Source organism: Pollachius pollachius (genome assembly GCF_949987615.1).
Source record: "Pollachius pollachius genome assembly, chromosome: 4".
Lineage (NCBI taxonomy): Eukaryota > Metazoa > Chordata > Actinopteri > Gadiformes > Gadidae > Pollachius > Pollachius pollachius.
In genome coordinates, this window is record NC_136937.1 from 14,336,215 (window position 1) to 14,355,336 (window position 19,122).

Genomic DNA, 19,122 nt, shown 5'->3' on the forward strand with positions numbered 1-19,122 from the left:
CAAAATATTATTTGTAATTACTTTTTTACATAAAACCAAAACAAAAATCTGAATATTGAATTAGGATTGGAATACCTACCTAATGAACAAATAAAAACAGATTTATATCCCAGTTTTACAAACCAAAATTGCAGCTGCAACTTAATTTCTGGAGCCACTTATATGTACGTTTGGCCAAAAATAATGGCTTAAAAGTGATTTCAGTGATATGCGTTCGACAGATAAGTTCCTAATACCGTCCAATGAAAAGCCCATACGCCCATTAACATTAGAGGTTGGAGAGCAAAAGATAAAGCAAAAGCAAAATAAATAAACATTGCAATCACTTCATAACATACATAAAAAAAAACAAGGAAGACCGTTTTCCACAATGTGCTCATCGTCTGTAGATGACAAAGCCTCTGTGTCTATTTGAATAGCTTGCAAAAAGAAAAGATACCTTGTTTTTTAAATCCATCAAAAGGTTCAGGGTTATCCTCAAGCTTGAATATGCATTATCTTCTGTTACCAACGGACGCTTACTCAACCATCAGTAGGCCACCAAGGAATATTGTGCTATTCAAACTATTTCGGTACGCTTTCTAGCCATTACATGTTAGTACAGTATTTGGGTTGTGGGCAAAGATGCTAAGATGCTTAAATTATATGTCTATACAACAGAGCGGTTTATTTGTGGCATTTTGAAAACGCATAACCCCATTTTACCTCTCCTGTGGCTTAAAGAAAATGCAGCATTAATTTCCAAAAATTCGGTAACAGACATTTTACATTTCGTCCTTCCTAAAACAAGGATGGGAGAACAATGTCAGAGGTTTGACTCCACGTGCTTTTGATGTTGACGGCGGTGATGAAGATGTCTTAGTCATGAAAGCGAAGGAGGGATCATAAAGGAGTTGATAAACGAGAGGAAGAACATGTCAGCGCCTCTATGGAAAAATGAAAAAAAAGGGGTTGCTTTGGAGTTATTTTTAAAATCTTTCTTTCTCTCTCCCTCTGTCTGTCTCTATCTCTATACATACATCTCTCTCTCTCGCTCTCTCTCCCTCCCATGACGCACATGTTCTTTCTCAGCAGAACAACATCACACAGACAGTCTGTGTGCGTGCGCGTGTGTTTAAGGGGTCAGGAGGGCAAAATGAAAGGTCTGAAAGGGATTATTTATACCAAGTAGTACACATTCCAGACATCACTTTTTAGCGAAACCAGACAGAAGAAATTGAATAATTAAGTCAAGTCTGCAAGGTTTTAGTTTGTGCACTTCAACTCAAATTGGCATAGAACACAGGGGAGCAGGTGATTACTATACCCTTTAACAAACAGCCGTGTTATTATAAAAGTAGGCAAGGCAAAGTGCATCAGATCATACAGTGTGTGTATATTTGTGTGTGTGTATACAGTGTGTATACAGTGTGTGTGTGTGTGTGTGTGTGTGTGTGTGTGTGTGTGTGTGTGTGTGTGTGTGTGTGTGTGTGTGTGTGTGTGTGTGTGTGTGTGTGTGTGTGTGTGTGTGTGTGTGTGTGTGTGTGTGTCCCACCTGAAGGTGCCCTTGCCATCGTCCTCCCTGATCTCCAGGCTGACCGTGAAGGTGAACAGGTCCCCTTCAGGTGTGAGGGGCGGGGCCTGCTGCGATGACATCATGGCCTTCTTGGCTGACCGTCGGAAAGCGGTGGCGAAGCTGTACAGTATTCGGCTCACCTGCGGGTGGGTTATGGGACACACACACACACACACACTCTATATTAAAACTCATGTCAACAATGCTGATCATATGTACACCTGGTCAAAACACCTGCAGGGGTAAACACAGACATAACATTATTCATGCCAGGAGATTCAATTGGATGTGATAAAATATGGAATATAGAATATGAGTGAACGATCACGTGGCTTTGACCAAACATCTAGAACTCAGCAAGTTATTTTCCAGAAGTTATCCATTCTCACTTCGATGGATCTGGAAGAATAAGGCATGATTTCTTCTGATACAGAATGCTTACTGCCAACACAGACCAGATATGGTTCTGCCCAGACCACATTGTTATACACAGAGAACAAGGTTCTGGACAGAGAGAACAGGGTTCTATGGATCTGCAAAACGGAACATGGCACTGTGTAGACCAAACGTTGCTGTGCGGAGAGCCCGATTCCCCGAGGCAACTCCCATCAAGAAAACAGATTGTCGTTTTAACTCGCGTTGTCATTTACTTGTCGTTTCCTTTGGTGTGTCTGTGTGTGTGCGTCAAAAGACAGCAAATCAAAAGCAGGCTGCAGCAAGACACAGCTGGACCGCTGAAGCAGATTTCTACATGAGATCGCAGGGGGTCCCAAAGCCATTTCAAACCCCAAGAACAGGGGGTGGGGGGAATGGCTGTTTTCAATAACTTTCAGTGTTCTTCCCTTTTCTGTTTTTTTTGGGGGGTGACTCGTTTTCTGAGTCATCCTACACAATGCCTTTGTATTCTCGAGCGGGAAATGTAAGTGGAACTACATGGGGGGTGTGTGTGTGTGTGTGTGTGGGGGGGGGGGGACTGAATGTGGGAGATGGAAGAGGAGTTAGAGGGGGGTATGAGTGTGATTGAAGATGAGCGAGGAATTGGGAGGGGGGGGGGTGGGGGGGATGGTACAGACGTCCAACTAAAACAAAATAAAATCGATTTAAAAAAAGGAATCAGAAACAGTAATTTTCACGAAGAGGACAATGGAATTGTTGTTCTGATCCTCGGGGTCTGTTTTATCTTTGGTAGACCAAGTCCAAAAGGGATAAGGCGCCGGCGACCACTGATTACAAGGAGGATCAGGTACGGTGTTCCAATCTTATTGATTCATGTCAACGATAACTATTGCTGGATGGCTTGGACCAATGAGTCCAGTTACCACTGGCTTGAGAGAGCTCTGGCCAACACACTATTCAGGAGAAGGAATAAAGGAGAGTGCGAATTCAATGCCAGATGTACGCACTTCGCAGCAAGATGGGATCACCATGTGACTCATGTGGGGGGGGGGGGGGGGGGGGGGGGGATCCTCATCATACTGGTTACAGTTAACAGCTCCCATGAAGCCAGTCAAACACCGCCGAGGGAGAATGATCCCTTATTGACCAATGACCTATTTAGTTATGATAGTTCAGCTTAACCGCATTTATCCTCCCAGCAGATCATGCGGGAGACCTGGTCTGACGTGATGCCACTATCGTCCCTGAATTCCGGATAAAAATAAAACTGGCATTTTAAGAAGAAGGCGATGTGAGAAGACAAATTGATTCGAAATGTGTTTGGGAGATAAGACATGTTCTGTGGTCTTTTGTGTAAAACAAATGGAAGCAGAAAGTAGAAGGAAGTAATGCCCCCTCGGGTGCAGAACGCAGGGCTTCAGAGGCTGAGCACTGAATAGGTTTTGTGTTGCTCTTTTTTTAGGTTTGGGTTTGGTGAGGAGCGTGACTGTCATGATTTAGAGAGGAATCCGAGTCACACAGTTTCGCCCAGATAGATGGTCAGGATGTTGACAATAAATCGCAGTGTAGGTCTAATGTGCAGATTAGGGGGGCGTGTGTGCTTGTGTGTGTGTGTGTGTGTGTGTGTGTGTGTGTATATATATGTATGTGTCCGTGTCTGTGTCGGTGTCTGCGTGTGTGTGAGTGTGTCTGTGCGTACATAAAGTCCTGTAAATGCAGCTCTTTCTCCCCCTGTTGTTCACCGTCTGAACAGCAGGGATGTTGTCATTCATTCCGCGCATACTTTCAGCGTTCCCATTTCTCCAGGAGAGTGTGTGTGCGGTATCGGACTTTGAGTACCGGACGCGCGTTCCTAGAAATCAACACATGGAGCTCACCGCCTCTGGGATCTGGCAGCGGAAGACGTGGATCCTGAAGATCTCAGAGTTGAAGTGGCTCTCGGTGAAGGCGAAGCAGTCGCTCTCCGTGGTGCCGTCGTGGCCGCGCACGCAGAACAGGATCTTGTAGATCGGGTAGTTGGCGATCTCTGTGCTGGTGACGGGGTCTAGCAACCTGCAGGGAGACACACCGTACGTTGGCTTACGCACACTTAAGGGAGGACTAGTGTGAGTGAGGGAGGGAGTGAGTGAGTGAGTCGGTGAGTCAGTGAGTCAGTGTGCGAGTGCGTGTGTCCATACATAAAGTTAGCCTCGTGAGACCTTCCTGATCTCTGATCGGTCTTGCCTGGAGCACATTGAAAGCCTCTCCCAGAAAATAAAAAAACGCCCGGACCAATCAGTGCTCCGGGGAGGGGTTTCAGTTCGTGACAAACAAGGGCAGTGCAACATTTTGAAACATTGGCAATTGCTAAAACTAAGGAATCTACGGATCAGTTGATACCGTTTATATTAATTTGACCAAATAATAATATTAAGAAATGAACAGAAAAGCTTTTCTCCTCGGAGGAAATATAATTGTGAAAAGCAAACTTGACTATCTAGATGATCTCCCGAGCCTAGCGTAAATGCCACACTCTGTTTAAATAATCTTTCAACTTGGTCAACCGCGCTATGGATGTGCTGCCCATTTATTTCACTGGGACCATGGCACCACTTCCGATGGCTTCGCCTTATTGTCATTGTAACAACCCCAAACCAAATTGGACTTTCTTCAAAAACGCACACAGTATCACAAAGGAAATAAACACTCAATTTGGATTAAAGTCAACAACGAGTGGAAAGCAACCTTCATCTTTCATAGAGAAGTTAAGGTTAACAGCTGACGGGCGGCCTTTTAGTAATCGTCCTCAATGGGAACAGAACACGCTCGCAGCTCGCTACTTCCTGACATGATTGCTCGGACTCTACCCCAAAGCAGCGCCCTATGTCATTGCAGGTCTATGGACATATAATGGTTGCTTTTCGACAGGCTTTTTCTCTAGGCCTCAATGAGGAAGCGCATTATCTGCCCCTCACTCATTTTTACCGGTCGGCCGCCACACGTTTCCGGTGTGCTCCGCTTCTCGGTTCTCAGGCGCCCGGGGCGGGTCCACTCACCTGACGGTGCCCTCGGAGACCCCTGGCACAGACAGCACCACGTCCAGGGGCAGGTTGCACTGGCCCCGCAGGATGCTCATCATGCGCAGGGCCTCCACCTCGCTGCGGGGCGCGTTGACCGAGGCGCAGCCCAGATAGGTCAGCTGGCTGAAAACCACGCTGTCCTCGTCTGGGAAGGGGGTCCCGGGGCCGGACTCAGGGGACGACTCGTCCGCTGTGGAGGGGACAGGGATTTCGGTGAGGACGAAGAAAAGGACACGGACGAATGGACTGGATTCTCCTTTCACTATGTAGGACCTCAACACCCCCTGTATGGCCTGAAGCCTCGTCCCTATGACCACAACCCACCCCCCATAGGTCCTCAGCTCCTCCCTATAGGACCTCAACTCACACCCCCTAGGACCTCAACTTAAAACTGTAGGGCCTGAACTCAACCCTGTAGGACCTCAACTCACCCCCCTAGGACCAAAGCTCACCCCCCTAAGACCTCAACTCACCCCCCTGGGACCAAAACTCACCCCCCCAGGACCTCAACACACCCCTTAGGACCTCCACTCAGCCTTCTAGAACCTCAAGTCACCCCCCTAGGACCTCAACTCACCCCCCTAGGACCAAAACTCACCCCCCCAGGACCTCAACACACCGCTTAGGACCTCCACTCAGCCTTCTAGGACCTCAACTCACCCCCCTAGGACCTCAAATCACCGCCCTAGGACCTCAACTCACCCCCCTAGGACCTCAACTCAGCCCCCTAGGACAAAACTCACCCCCCCAGTACGTCAACTCACCCCCTAGGACCTTCACTCAGCCCTCTAGGACCTCAACTCACCCCCCTAGTACCTCAACTCACCCCCTAGGACCTCCACTCAGCCCTCTAGGACCTCAACTCACCCCCTAGGACCTCCACTCAGCCCTCTAGGACCTCAACTCACACCCTAGGACCTCCACTCACCCCTGTAGGACCGCTCGTTGAGCTCGCTCTCCTGGGACCCCTGTACGGGCAGGACCAAGTCCACCGTGGACGGGGGTGCACTGAGCGGATCCATCCCAGGCAGCACGGCCATGGGGAGCCCTCGCTCGCCCCTGCCCGCCTGGTCCACGCTGGCCTGGTCCGGGCCGGCCTGTTCCTGGTCCCTGCTGGCCCGGTCCGGGCCGGCCTGGTCCTGGTCCCTGCTGGCCTGATCCCCGACGGCCTGGTCCTGGTCCCCGGAGGACTGGACCCCCCCGGCCTGGTCCGGGGCGGGCTTTGCCGCCGCAGCGACGATGACCCCGGCCAGCGACGGCTCCATCAGCACATCCTCCAGCTCCTTCTGGAGCTGCTGCTCACTGCCGTTACCCACGATCTGCCACACGCACACGCACACACACACACACACACACATATATATAAGAACAGACATATGGACTCAAACACACTCTGCAATCAATCCATACTGAACATAAAAGGTAGAGGCAGAGAATGTCTTCCTGCCTGGTTGAGTGTAGATCATTTTACCATTTCCCACGACTGTACTTGATTTCTTTGAGTGCATTGTTGTGTGCGTTTATGTTTATAAAAATGCTTTGATTTAGTCGAATTAGTGACAGTGGGCACGTTAATCAAAGAATAGCTTATTATTAGTTGATATTAAGCAAAGGGAGCCTGCGAGCGAGGGCAATCAAAAGGCTAGCAAACCAAAATGCACAAATAGACTAAAACGTCAGCTCCCTGGGAGACAAGGTAAGACTGCAGGGGGGCTCCAACACACGGGACTAGGTCACAATCATCTCAAAAGATTTCTTGAAAAGATTCCCTGTGCTATTGTGCTGTGTCTTTTTTTAAATATCCTATACCTCAACACTACGCTATGGGATTATAATTTCAGTGAGAAAGCATACAGGCTAGTCAGACTGTGACACAGCTAGTCATAGAGCAAACAAGCTACAGCCAGTGTGGAGAGGAAACAGTCTGACCATAGGCAATCCTCACAGGCCATTTCAGAAACACAACCACAACAGTAGCAACAGCAACAGTGAGAGCACAAAGCACAGACAGAATGACCACAGGACCACATCACGGGAGTACAGCAGAGAAACAGGGTGGTGGGGTGGGGAGAGCAGAAACTGACCTTAAAGCTGACCCCTTCCTCAGAAATCACCTGCATAACAAACAACAAGTTTAGACACACTGCCTTCTTCCTTCGCTCTTTGAGGGGTGGGGAGGGGAGGAAATGTGGCCTGATGCTAACATGGATGAAAACCAAAACATAAAAGGTGATGTAAAAATGGTTGAACAGATGGAAACCTCCTCACTATACGAACCACACAGTATGTATACAAAGAATGCAGTTCTTATCTCGACTGCCACACGATGCACAGCATGTCAACTTCATGTCTATTAGTTGAAGTCAAGTATTTTATTGTCCGAGAGGTCACTGACAAATACCTTAAACTCACTATTTGAATAAAAGTGTTTTTTCTTTGAAAAAGGGTTAGGGCTTTCTCTCACAAAATACCCCAGCAACTCATATAATGTTAAGTCTGCGTTTTCTGTGCTGGAATTGAAGCACGCTAGAACCTCTGCTACAATAGCCCCCCCTTCTGGTGGCTTCACAACTCACAGATCACATTCAAGAGCAGCAATGCAAGCAAGAGTACAAAAATAGAAAATGTACAGTAGTCAGACGTACACAAATCTAATTAAGCAAAATCGGAACTGGGAAATGTGATGGGAGGCCGAACGTGTAACCTAGATCTGAGAAGAGGGGAAATCTGACCAGACCAACAGGCTCGCTGTACTGTAGTGCCTTCATCTCCACCATGACAAGCATCTCCGTGCACAAAAGACGCACCCTTCCCACACATCGCATTATTCTCCTCCTTCACAATGGGCTCACGCCCCGCCACAGGCAACACTGTCGTTACTAGATTTGCTTTCTTTGCATATCCGGGCTTAACAGTAGTAGATGAACCTGACTGTCTGCTCAATTAAGCTCCACAACTAGGCACCATCTCCTTGTTGGCGAGGATTCGCTCAGTCCTTCTGAACATCATTATCAACGATTATGTGAAATACCTTCATTTATAACCTGGGAGCATGGGATAATCTCTGCAAGAATCAATAAACAGAAACTTACAGCTCTAGTATGTAAGACTAGTATGTTACCAAACCTTAAGTATAAAGGAGGTAACTCAAATCTCTTTATAAAGTATTCAAAGAGAATCTGTGGATAACTATTATTCTAGGAATGACTAATATTTATTCTTTCCTTATTATTTATAACACAAGCTCATCACTTCCTGCTGTAGATGATCTAATCTCATGATATGTCACACAACAAGCCAGTTAGAAGACACAACATTTAGGACACTGGAGGAAAATGCTTGAGGATGATGTATTAAAATAAGAGCCAAGCGTGCGATGGTTAGCGGTGACGTAAGGCTGATGCTCTTTGAGATGCAGTGAAATATTGTGGGATGGGATTCAAATACACAAAGAAGCTTCTTTTCACCAAGTGTTATGTGGACATGATGTATGTACTGATGTGCTTTGGGTTATTCATGCCAGAGGAATTAATTCCCGCCGTAAATCCCATGCATCTACAGTGTTAAGACATAAGGTCCTACTAGGGCTGCACAACATGAAGAAAACATCCCAATAATGTGTTTGGTATTGCGAAGTCATGGTGTGTTGTGATACAACATTTAATAATGTGGGCATTTGAATGCATTCCTTAATGCATGTGCTACAAGTAAACATTATCTGCATAGAGAAACAATGTGAGAAAAAAAAGAACTGAGGCATATGTGTGACTCTATTGGACAAGCAAGTGTTTGTAGACCTGCATTCAATTAGAGCCTTAACCTCTCAACTTTTCATCTCTAGAAACGTTCTGCCAGTTGTGGAAATGTGAATCGCAATCCTTATAGAAATACATTATTGTGCAACCTTAGTTGCACAATCCTTCTATCACCAAACATTTTTTGTTCGTTTTTATGTTATTCCAAATAGCTTTTGCAATGATAAACAAGATCGCATATTTAGTACTAACTGCCGATCAATCAAAAAGAAAACCATGCTGTCAACAAATACTGTTTCACATATCTTTAAAGAAAGATAAGAATTGTAAAGTAGTGGCTGATGTTTCAGCCCCAGCTGTATATCTATATATTTGATCCTAGCCCAACACAAGCATTCAGCTGTTGTGGTCCACCGCCTCGTCGCCAGGGTGTCCCTTGGGCTGACCCAGGGCCTGGCGGGGCCACGCTTACCTTCAGTCCGGGCTTCTCGTCATCGCTACCGTTATTGGTGGACGACGAGGGCGTGTGGTCGTCGCCCAGCCGGGACACCAGGACAAAGTCCTCGCTGTTGAGCGTGGACACAGAGTCTGAGGAGAGGCTGATCTTCCCCACCGACCCCTTGTCATCCATGCCTGCCGCTGAAGCCAGCCACAGCACTGCAGCTCATGAATGGGAGGGAGACGGAGGGAAGAGGAGGAGGAGGAAGAAGAAGAGGTGGTGAAGGTGGAGGAGGAGGATGGGCAAAATCACCTGGAGAAGGAAAACAAAAAGATGGAAGAGAAGCCATCATGACGAGATGAAGTTCTTGCAAAGCTTTTTCTGTTGGGCCCGCTGGAGAGAGGACCAGCAAGGTGGTGCCAAGGTGACTCGCTTTCCCAAAACAACAACAACAAGAAGAGTAAATCCTTTCCGGGTTTAGGTCCCTGGGATGTGCGATAAGAACCGGAGGCTGCTCCATGTTCTTGATATTTCCGATAAAACAGGCTGAATCTTCCCCTGCTCATGCTCCCGCTCATCTATTAATGGAGACCATGGGACGGGGCTTAGATCTTATCACAGTAGCTAGAATAATTTATCACCTCAAAGACTCCCACAAGAACTAAAAATAAATAACTCTCAAGGGCTGAACTGAACTTCAATAACCTTTTCATTCATAAAGAATCCACACATTTTGTACATTTTGGAAAATAGCTCGAAGCAATGCAATGCTGTGTGATGATTTCTAAGAAAAACTCCACCTGAGGCATTCTTCTGTCAGTCAAGGAAATAGAGTCCTTTCCTGGTCTGTCACATAAAGTGGATAATTCAATTGAAGTATGGCAGGCCTAGTTCCTACCAGGAAATATCAATGGTGTTAACTGCAAACGTGCCAACACAACATCCTAGCCAAAAAATTCCTGCTGTGTAGACACCACAACAAACCAAGGTCCTGGTGTGCAAAAAGCTGAGCCGATACAGACATACTACTGAGGAAAGCAATAGACACACCTTTTGATTCAGATTCACTGTTATCGTCAATTTGCCCTGTGCTTGTGTACACCGAGTCTCTAGTGCATTTTCTAAAATGGAATCCCTGCACAAGGAGAAGCGACACGCAAAGCAACCTTATGAAAATGAGCACAAACCAGAGTGCCCAGAACCACATGACAACATGACCGCACTAGGGGTGTGATGTGCTCGGCTACCTGCCATTTTCTACAACCATCACTCAAACAAACAACTAGTCCTGAATAAATAATGTAGAGGTGTAGATACTAGATGCATATCAATGAAAAATTATACACAATGCCAAATACAAATCTAGCTCCTAGAAACCGAATCTGGCTATATCTTGAAAAAGTTCCCCCAACAGCTGCAGCTCCAACACCTAAAGTTTTTAAAGGCATATTAGAAAATAGCAGTGGACACCGATTTACAAATGGTGACCTTTTCTGTTTGCGGGAGAAGTCAAGAACATCTAGATAGGCTCACTTAATCAACGCTTTCATCGGAGCGGCTATGAGGCCCCCATAATGCACCACACTCAAAGGACGAAAAAGACTATGTGCAGTTGGAGAGATGTCCTTGCAAATGGATGTCCAGGCAGAACAAGCCAGAGTCATGCTTTTGGGTCAATAGAATCACAATCACACGAGACAGAGAGACAATCACACGAGACAGAGAGACAGAGAGAGAGCGAGAGAGAGAAGAACACATTGAAACGGACTAGGCAGGGGAGGGTGTCAGGACAGGAGTATATCCTAGCTGGAAGTTTTTTAAAGAGATGATAAAAATGAAACCGGGATAACAACTTCAAAATTGTATGGGGTTGTGAGGAACTAAACACAATGGAAACTAAATACCGTTGAGAAGTTATCCATACGTATGTAAAGCATGCTCTTGTACTGTGCTGTATTTAGGCTGCGCGCTAGCAGATGTAAAAAAAAACATTATATAATACACTTTCTCCATGCAAGTGGGTAAGAATTATTGTAAATAGGTTCTAACTTGGTCAACCATATGGCAAGGCTCAATAGACTCCACACATTCAAATCAGCTTGAAGGAGAAGCAGGAAAATGAATAGATGGAAATATCGTGAGAACGGAACATCCTTTTTTGATGCTTAATGCACACCTTGAAAACCCTTTATCACATAATTAAAAGTAAAAAAAGTAAATATATAATTAAATGACGGCCTCCTGTTGTCCATCACTTTGATCAGGCCTCATTTCTCTTAAGGTAGCACGTACGGTGCAGCGAGGAACAGATGGGGTCCCTTTGATTCTGTTAGCAAGGGCTTCTCTGTCCTTTGGATGGTTGCTGGGTGCATGTGTGTGTGTGTAGGGACCCATGGGCATGTGGTTGTTGGGTTCAACCTAGCCTCATCGGGTGTCTGTCAGCTTCTCTTTTTGGTCAAGAGAACCAGGATGAGAAACAACAAATGGCTAGTAGGGAAGGTGAACCAGCAAGAGAAAGACCAAATGTAAAGCAGTAAAAGGGGAACCAGGAAGAGACTAAATGGAAAATAGGGAAGGCTGAGTAGCACTGTAATGATGCTTAATTACTTCCTCCATTGATTTGAATATATTGCAGTTTCTTTGTCCATTTCCATTTCATGCAGGAGTTTTTTTTGCATGTGAAGGAACTTTGAGATGCACGCACGAGTATGAAATGTGTCCTCTCAACTTACTCTTCGTTATAACAGAGACTGATACAGAGAACCAGGAATGAGCTCATTAAAATGCCAGTAATTAGACCTGGAATGCTAAACATGCGCGGAGAAGGAAAAAAAGACTAAAGAATATAAACTACGAATCAGGTCCTACAGGTCTCTGAGTTCAGACTAACAGGCGACCAAGCGTAGCACTAAGTGGTGTTTGGGCGGCGGTGGTTGGGCAGCCTGTCACATTGTTGTGTGAGGGAGAAGCTTCCAGGGATCTCCAGCTGTACGGAGGGCCAGCGGGCGAGGCAACCGGTTTGGCGTGCGATCCCAACACAGGAAGGAGTCGAGCAGCAGAAGGTTTTGGCAGAGAGATCATAACAAGCTATTTCGGGATGTCTCTCTCCCCCAACCCCCCTCCCTGCCCTGCCCGGCCCACTCTCCCCCCTTGCTCCCCCTCTCTCTCTCGGTGTCTCTCCCCATCCTCGGCCTCCTTCTAGTGAACACTGTACTCGGTAGTAGAAAGGAAGGTCAGGGAGAACAGGTGAACAACCAAGGCTTTGTCTGACTTCTCTTCCTGCGCAGCTCCAAAGCAAACTGATGGAGAAACTGTCGATCCAAAATGGAAGTCCTGGGGTGTTGTTTTACACTGGTGTGTTGCCGAATCGCTGTTTGAAAAAACCAAGGGGAGGGGGAAGTGGCAGACTGCAGGGTGTGAGCGGGGTACCCTTCTGTAAGCTTTTTGCAGGGACTGTTTGTTTAGTTGTACAACTGTATCCTGGAGCAGGCAGTACAAGCAAGGAATGCACGTGGTTTCAGAAAATAAAATGTTGTTCCCTTGATTGAGCAATACAGATTAAATGAGTCAAGTGTGTATGAACACTGACGCATACAGTCAATGGACACACCTATGATATTATGGAACTGCATAGTTAGGCAATTCTTTGTGTTTCGCAAGTTGTGTTTTTTTTACCATCTGCCAGAATGCTGACTTGAAATAAATATGCACAGCCAAATCAATCCATCCAATGTAAAATCTGTGGCAATATAACAACCAGTGTGTGTATGCGTATATATATACATATACACAAACACACACAAACACACAGTATGCTAGTCCTGTGATCCTGATATAACTACTACGAAGTTTGAAATTTCACCCTTCATTTTTAATAATACGCACATTCATTTCAGGATGTGGATCATTTGCATGGTGGGAAGGAACTCATGTTTTTTTGACTTCTTGATGACCTCTGTGGACAAAAGGAACTACACAGCTCTGTGGCTAATTTTATTGTTCTTTTTGGTCAATAATTAAAGCAATCAGATTAGCTTTCAAGTTTCAGGCCTACGATATAACCTTGCCGATTCTGTGGGGAAGTAATGGTGGCAGTGATAGACCCTGAACATTGACTTGTGGTATATTGTTCGGAATTCAGCTGCTTTTATGTATATGAGAAACACACTACTTTACAATACACACTAACTCCATCCAATCTGCCCTCCCCTTTTCAGTAATACTGTAGGGAAGACCAGTGCTTTATCTCACTGGATCCGAAGGCCTTGGACATGTGGCAGTGATATCCCTGACATCCCTGCGACATATGCTGATACAGGGCCGTGAGGCTGAGAAAGGATGGAAGTGATTGCACAATGGCTAGCACTGTACAACACTAGCATGCACCGCCCAAAAACAAGCTTTCCTTTCCGTGAGAAAGTAGTGAGCCCGCCTATGGATTATAGCAATTCAAAGCACCTACTGTGTGATGCTAACCTCCAGAAAAAGAGGTGATTTCTCCTTCTCTGGGGCTTGAAGAGCTTGGTGGTGTGTGTGCGCCGTGCGTATAGGGTTGTTTCTCCGGGATGACAGCCAGGTGTGCAAGGCTGAGATCACCTGGGACTTTGAGCTCCGGGCCAAAATAGACGACCATATCCCGTGTTAAAGGAGAGAGCCGCTGAAGGGCACATAAAACCCTTTCTTTTATTGTTGGGCAATAAATAGGCATGTGTCAAGTAAGTTGGGTTCGTGTAGCACTTTATCACCATTAATGTCTAAGAAGGCTATTGTGGACAACAGTGGAAAGATGAAAGAAAAATGGTACTACTTGTTGACTATGTTCATACTATGAATGATGATGTCCATCAACTTAAAGAACCCGATATACAGTGTTACTTTGACCTATCTACAGACCTGCCTGCTTTCTGCCATCTTTACAAATCCTACTTTAATCCACAGTAAGAAGAGGAGAGAAACTATAGAGCATTATAGATGCGGGAAGAAAAAATAAATGAAATAATATATATACATATATATATCTTGGGTAACGCCAAATATTATGCCACACAGGGCACAAACTCCTATTTTGATTATGCAGGCAAGATAGAAGATAAACAGTGCATATATCTGTAACACAAATGCCAAATTGTCAAAGAAACAACAATAGATTTTCATTGACTGTAATTTCGTAAACATCCAAGCATGAAGTGATGCGCACTGAACCCCATGCACATCTCTTAAATATCATCATCCCTCCCTTCCCTGCCGCAGCTGCACTGGAGGTTCTGTTCTGGGCCGCCAGCTGGACCCCGGCCCAGCCTACCCCTAGTCACAGTCCCCTTCCCCTGGCATCACACTGGTAGCAAGGCAGATAACAAGACGAAAAAGTAACAGGACCATGGGGTCCCAGATAGGGGAGGGTATTTCCTGGTAGGGCTGGGCGATTAAGATTTAGTGTCAAACGATCAAACGATTTTCTTTTTGACCATTTTGTGTATTTTTTTTAAGGCGAAATTTCAAAGTTCTCAGTTACAAAGGGTTTTTGGGAGAGACATGCTGAATAAATACATCATGTTTTCAAACTCAAAAATAATCGTGATTTCAATATTGACCAAAATAATCGTGATTAGGATTTTCTCCATAATCGAGCAGCGCTACTTCCTGGTGCTGAGTCACAAGGTGCCGGACAATAGGAGGCCAAGTGAGGAATAGGGGAAGGTAGAGGAGGAGGTGGTGTGTGATTTGGCAAGCAAGTATTGCATTGTACTAACCAAAACACACCCAGACCAGTCCCTCATTCCCACGGTTTCATTGTTGTGTAGACGTCAAGTGCCTTATTTTACAAATTACATTTATTAGCGTTGCTAACTTTATATGTGTATTGTATTTAATTGTTTAATCGCATTTAGCTAGTAAACCGATTGTTTTAACACAAGCTAGCAAGACTATGATACACTTTAGCACCTTGAACACTCAGTTTACTAGCTAAATTCAATACAATACTTAAAAAGTAAAAACAAGTGTTATCTGTATTATGTTATTTCGTCTTTGGCAACATGAGCGCGAATGTTTTTTGAAACCTGCCTGGCAACGGACAATCGCGTCGAACGATGACGTAATATTTCGAACGCGAATTACGTAGGCGGTACAATTTTCGCCCCCGGTACAATTTTGGTGTGACAGTGCCACTGCATCTTTCTCAGGCAACAAAGGTGTCTCATTATTTAATCATTTAAATAATATAAAAATAAAATATTACAAATTGTTTGTATGTCTTTAACGAACAGATGGCCACAATATATATTCTATAGTCATCTCATTCAAATGTCAGTTTTTTTCTTTGCTAGTTTTCATTGAAAGCAGTTCATAAAAGTAAATAAATGTAAATGGGCTGCATTTATATAGCTCTTTTCTGACCATTGGCCACCCAAAGCGCTTTACAATATTGCCTCACATTCACAATGCACGCACAAATTCACACAACGACGGCGGAGTCAGCCATGCAAGGCAACAGCCAGTCGGGAGCAGTTAGGGTTAGGTGCCTTGCTCAAGGACACCTCGACAATCAACTAGGAGGAGCCGGGGATCGAACCAGCAACCTTCCGGTCACCAGCCAACCTACTCCACCTACCGAGCTACTGCCACCCAGAGTAGCAGTAGCTGTGCTGAGTAGCTCATGTGATGTATGTGAAAAATGAAAAACTAATGCAAACAAATTGTGCTTACCCAGTGACCTAATGCAATAGGTCTCCAATAAACTGCATTGCTTCGTCTTACAACTCCTTCAAATCTTTGATCCAAACTCTAAATAAACACACACCATGCTATGAAAATAAGAGGGAATTGCATTTCCAACCAGAGGCGGTCCCCTCACTTAAATACCTTTTCTTCCAACAGTCTGCGGTACAACATTTGCTAACACGTAACTCAATTCAGATGGTGGATTTCAGAAACCAGATTCTGCAGTCCCAGAACCTAGAAAGCTACTTTATTCATGTTATAATTGTTTAAGTCAATTTGTAAGTCACTTTGAAAATAAGACTGCTGAATGTAGCATCACTGCAATCATTGCAGAAGTGTCCAATTACATCAATACAACAACAAAAAGTTCACAGCCTTGAGAGCTTTTAAATGCTATCAACAGTTAGAAGTTGCCAATGCTTGAGTCTAGTATGCTGTTTGTGTGACAATATTGTAACTTAAGCATAAAGAAACTTCCAATCATCTTCTTGGTCGACTAGCAATATTGATATATATATGTGTCCTACATATATTGACCATGACCTTGGTCCTAAATTTGCCTCCTGATACAACATGTTATATTGATACAGTGATCGGTACCTTGATCCAACATTAGCCTCCTGATATAAAATTTTATAATCATGCTGTTGATCATTACCTGGGTCCCAGGTACTGTCATATATAATGTTCCATTTTATATTGTTCTTTATAATTACTTTCCCATTCATTTAATTCAAAAAGGAGGACGTCATGCTCTGCATTCCAATCGTTTTCTCTCGGCCTTTGGTTTCATTTTATGAACGACGCTTCTGCAGAAACAGGGCGGATAGCCATATAGCATCAATCAAATGTCAATTATGCTAATTGCCAACTCTAATGACCAAATTATATATTTGTCGATAAAAGTATTGAAGAAGCAAGGGATTGCGATAATCACTTGAATCATTTCTCCCCCCATCCTTATGAGCTATGCTATGGGGATTGATATGAATTTAAAGACACAATGTGGTAACTGATACAATAGGATAATTGTTTAAAATGTTCTCTGCTGGCGTGGCCCATATGCGCTGCACCGTGTGCAGAATGTACATAGCATAGCCTCTGGTGCCACCATTAGAGTACACAAAGTTCTGTACACCAATTGTCCCACAGATCAAGAAAGGACCATTGCAGAAAGGTGGGTAAACACAGTCTCTTCTTTTGCAGAGAGACACGCAAGACCACTTTGGGTGCCAATGTCATCCAAAAATGTGCCCAGTCAGCGACGGCACTATAGTCACAGGAGCATCACTAGGAGCCGTTTCAAAGCGGAGAAAGACTTAGGCTTAGCCACAAGCATAAGCACACTTCCAGCAGGACAACACAACATGTCACAGGGCGGGCATGTGGCTCTCTGAATGGTTTCAGCAACATGAAAGCTTTGGTCCCAGGAAGTCAACCCCTGCTGGGAACCTTCATGCGTTGGGAAAACAGGCTGTTTGCAGCACTGTTGTGTAGGGCCAGTTCAATTTGGGGTGAAACCATCACGGCAAAATGTGCCTGCATGATTCATCCAGCCCCTGCTTGGAGAAGACATGCCCTACAAATACGTGCGGTTCTGAATGACCCAAGTGCAACAGGCAGGCAGAGGAGTGTGCCCCATATACAAAAGGTTGGTGTAGGCCAAGAATATAAACCCTAACCCTTATCTTATAGCTGCATGTGTCTAACTGCAGAGCCAAAGATTGAGATTACATTTGTTGATTTTTTGTGGGGTTATATATAGAATACATTTCAAAACACATGGTCTGCCCATGGTTAGCATAAAAAGGCTGACAATATTAAATATTCAATGTGGTCGACTGAAGGAAGGGTCAACTTAATTTTGATTAAAAAGCTTTCAAGACTTGAGAAAGGAGATATGCTATAAATGGCTTTGTAAATTTAGACATAATAACGTATAGTGCATTCTTAAATCGTAAATGTTTGAATAGAAGGTAAATCCCAAACATGTAATTTGGCCATCATATTCAATAAGTGTATCATAAAGGCTACTTCTGAAAGAGGGGTTGTGCAGAACGCAAATACCGTGCCCATAAGCATTTCAGCTCACAATAGCAAGACCAAAAGAAGGACGCTTTATGTGAATGAGAGTGAAAAGCTTTTCAGCAGAATCAGAGACGTTTAGATTAGACGTTTAGACAGACTTCTCGGCGCCACCTCAGGATCCACGCCTGATGATCCAACACATGTTAACACAAGGTATACACGACGTGCTGGTCAGCCACTATTACATGATCAGACCCAATGTGGATGCTAAGAGCTGGCCATCAGCGGGGGGACCCGACCGAGCCTCGGGTCGCTGCTGTCCGACAAAACCACGACAGCTGTCCAGGGATGGAGGACATCCTGGGGGGGACATGTGCACCACTGCAGAGTGGGTGCTGCACTCCGCACAATAAAGAAACACCAAATACCCACCCTAAAAACAGGTGTCGCATGTCCTCGGTCATGAAGCCCTCCGACAGGCCGTGATGAGACTGGGACTGACCAGACTAGGAGCTAGCGGGAGCTAAACAAGCTAACATGACAGTTGAGACCAAATTAAAAGAGAATATCGATTACGAAACGGAGCATTTCCGTTTAGGAGACGAATGCACATGCAAGGTGTCATTGGCCTTACCTTTTTCCACCGTGATCGTTATTTCATGGGCGTTTGGTACAACATTGTACTCTCTAGCAATACCAGCCACAGCATCCAGCCGAGCTGTAAACACAACCCAAGCCAATCACCTGACACTGCGCATGCGCCGTCCACTGCCCTCTTCTGTGCAGAAGGAAGGGTAGCGTTACACATGACAAGGATGCTGTGACAATCCTTGTATTAAACTTTTGGTAAGCTACTTATATGCGGCCTTCACATAACGAGATAGGGGTGACGTTGCCATTGAAATTAGTTGCATGATGGGATATTGTAGAGAGGTACTACAGTGTAGTCTTTTTGGTTTGAGATACAGCCTCTACTTATAAACGCAGTTGGCAAATTGCCACGCCCATAATGTCAAGTTCAGTGGCAGCTGTGGTGATGTTAAAACTATTTCATCATGAATGTTCTCATATAGAGTCTGACTTTTCAAATGTCTTTATAAGTCAGACCTTTAACCATTTGGCTTTTCAGCACCTGTGGAAATCGATATATTTACTTGTGTGTGTGAGTGT

General features: G+C 44.9%; 1 protein-coding gene across 5 annotated transcripts in view; it reads right to left on the minus strand.

Moving 5' to 3' along the window:
* rabgap1 (RAB GTPase activating protein 1) overlaps positions 1-18,688 on the minus strand; it is a 70,960-nt gene extending 52,272 nt beyond the window's left edge. Inside the window, exons 1-7 of one of the 5 annotated variants that reach the window (XM_079735760.1) lie at positions 18,587-18,688; positions 9,238-9,516; positions 7,095-7,124; positions 5,939-6,329; positions 4,987-5,200; positions 3,829-4,003; positions 1,535-1,695 (exon numbers count right to left, since the gene is read on the minus strand). In XM_079735760.1, coding sequence (XP_079591886.1) covers positions 1,535-1,695; positions 3,829-4,003; positions 4,987-5,200; positions 5,939-6,329; positions 7,095-7,124; positions 9,238-9,396 — 1,130 coding nt within the window. In that variant the 5' untranslated portion in view covers positions 9,397-9,516; positions 18,587-18,688. The remainder of the gene's footprint in view (positions 1-1,534; positions 1,696-3,828; positions 4,004-4,986; positions 5,201-5,938; positions 6,330-7,094; positions 7,125-9,237; positions 9,517-18,586) is intronic. The other 4 variants (XM_079735761.1, XM_079735762.1, XM_079735764.1 and 1 more) reach the window with 4 other exon arrangements.
* Between the last annotated feature and the right edge of the window lie 434 nt (positions 18,689-19,122).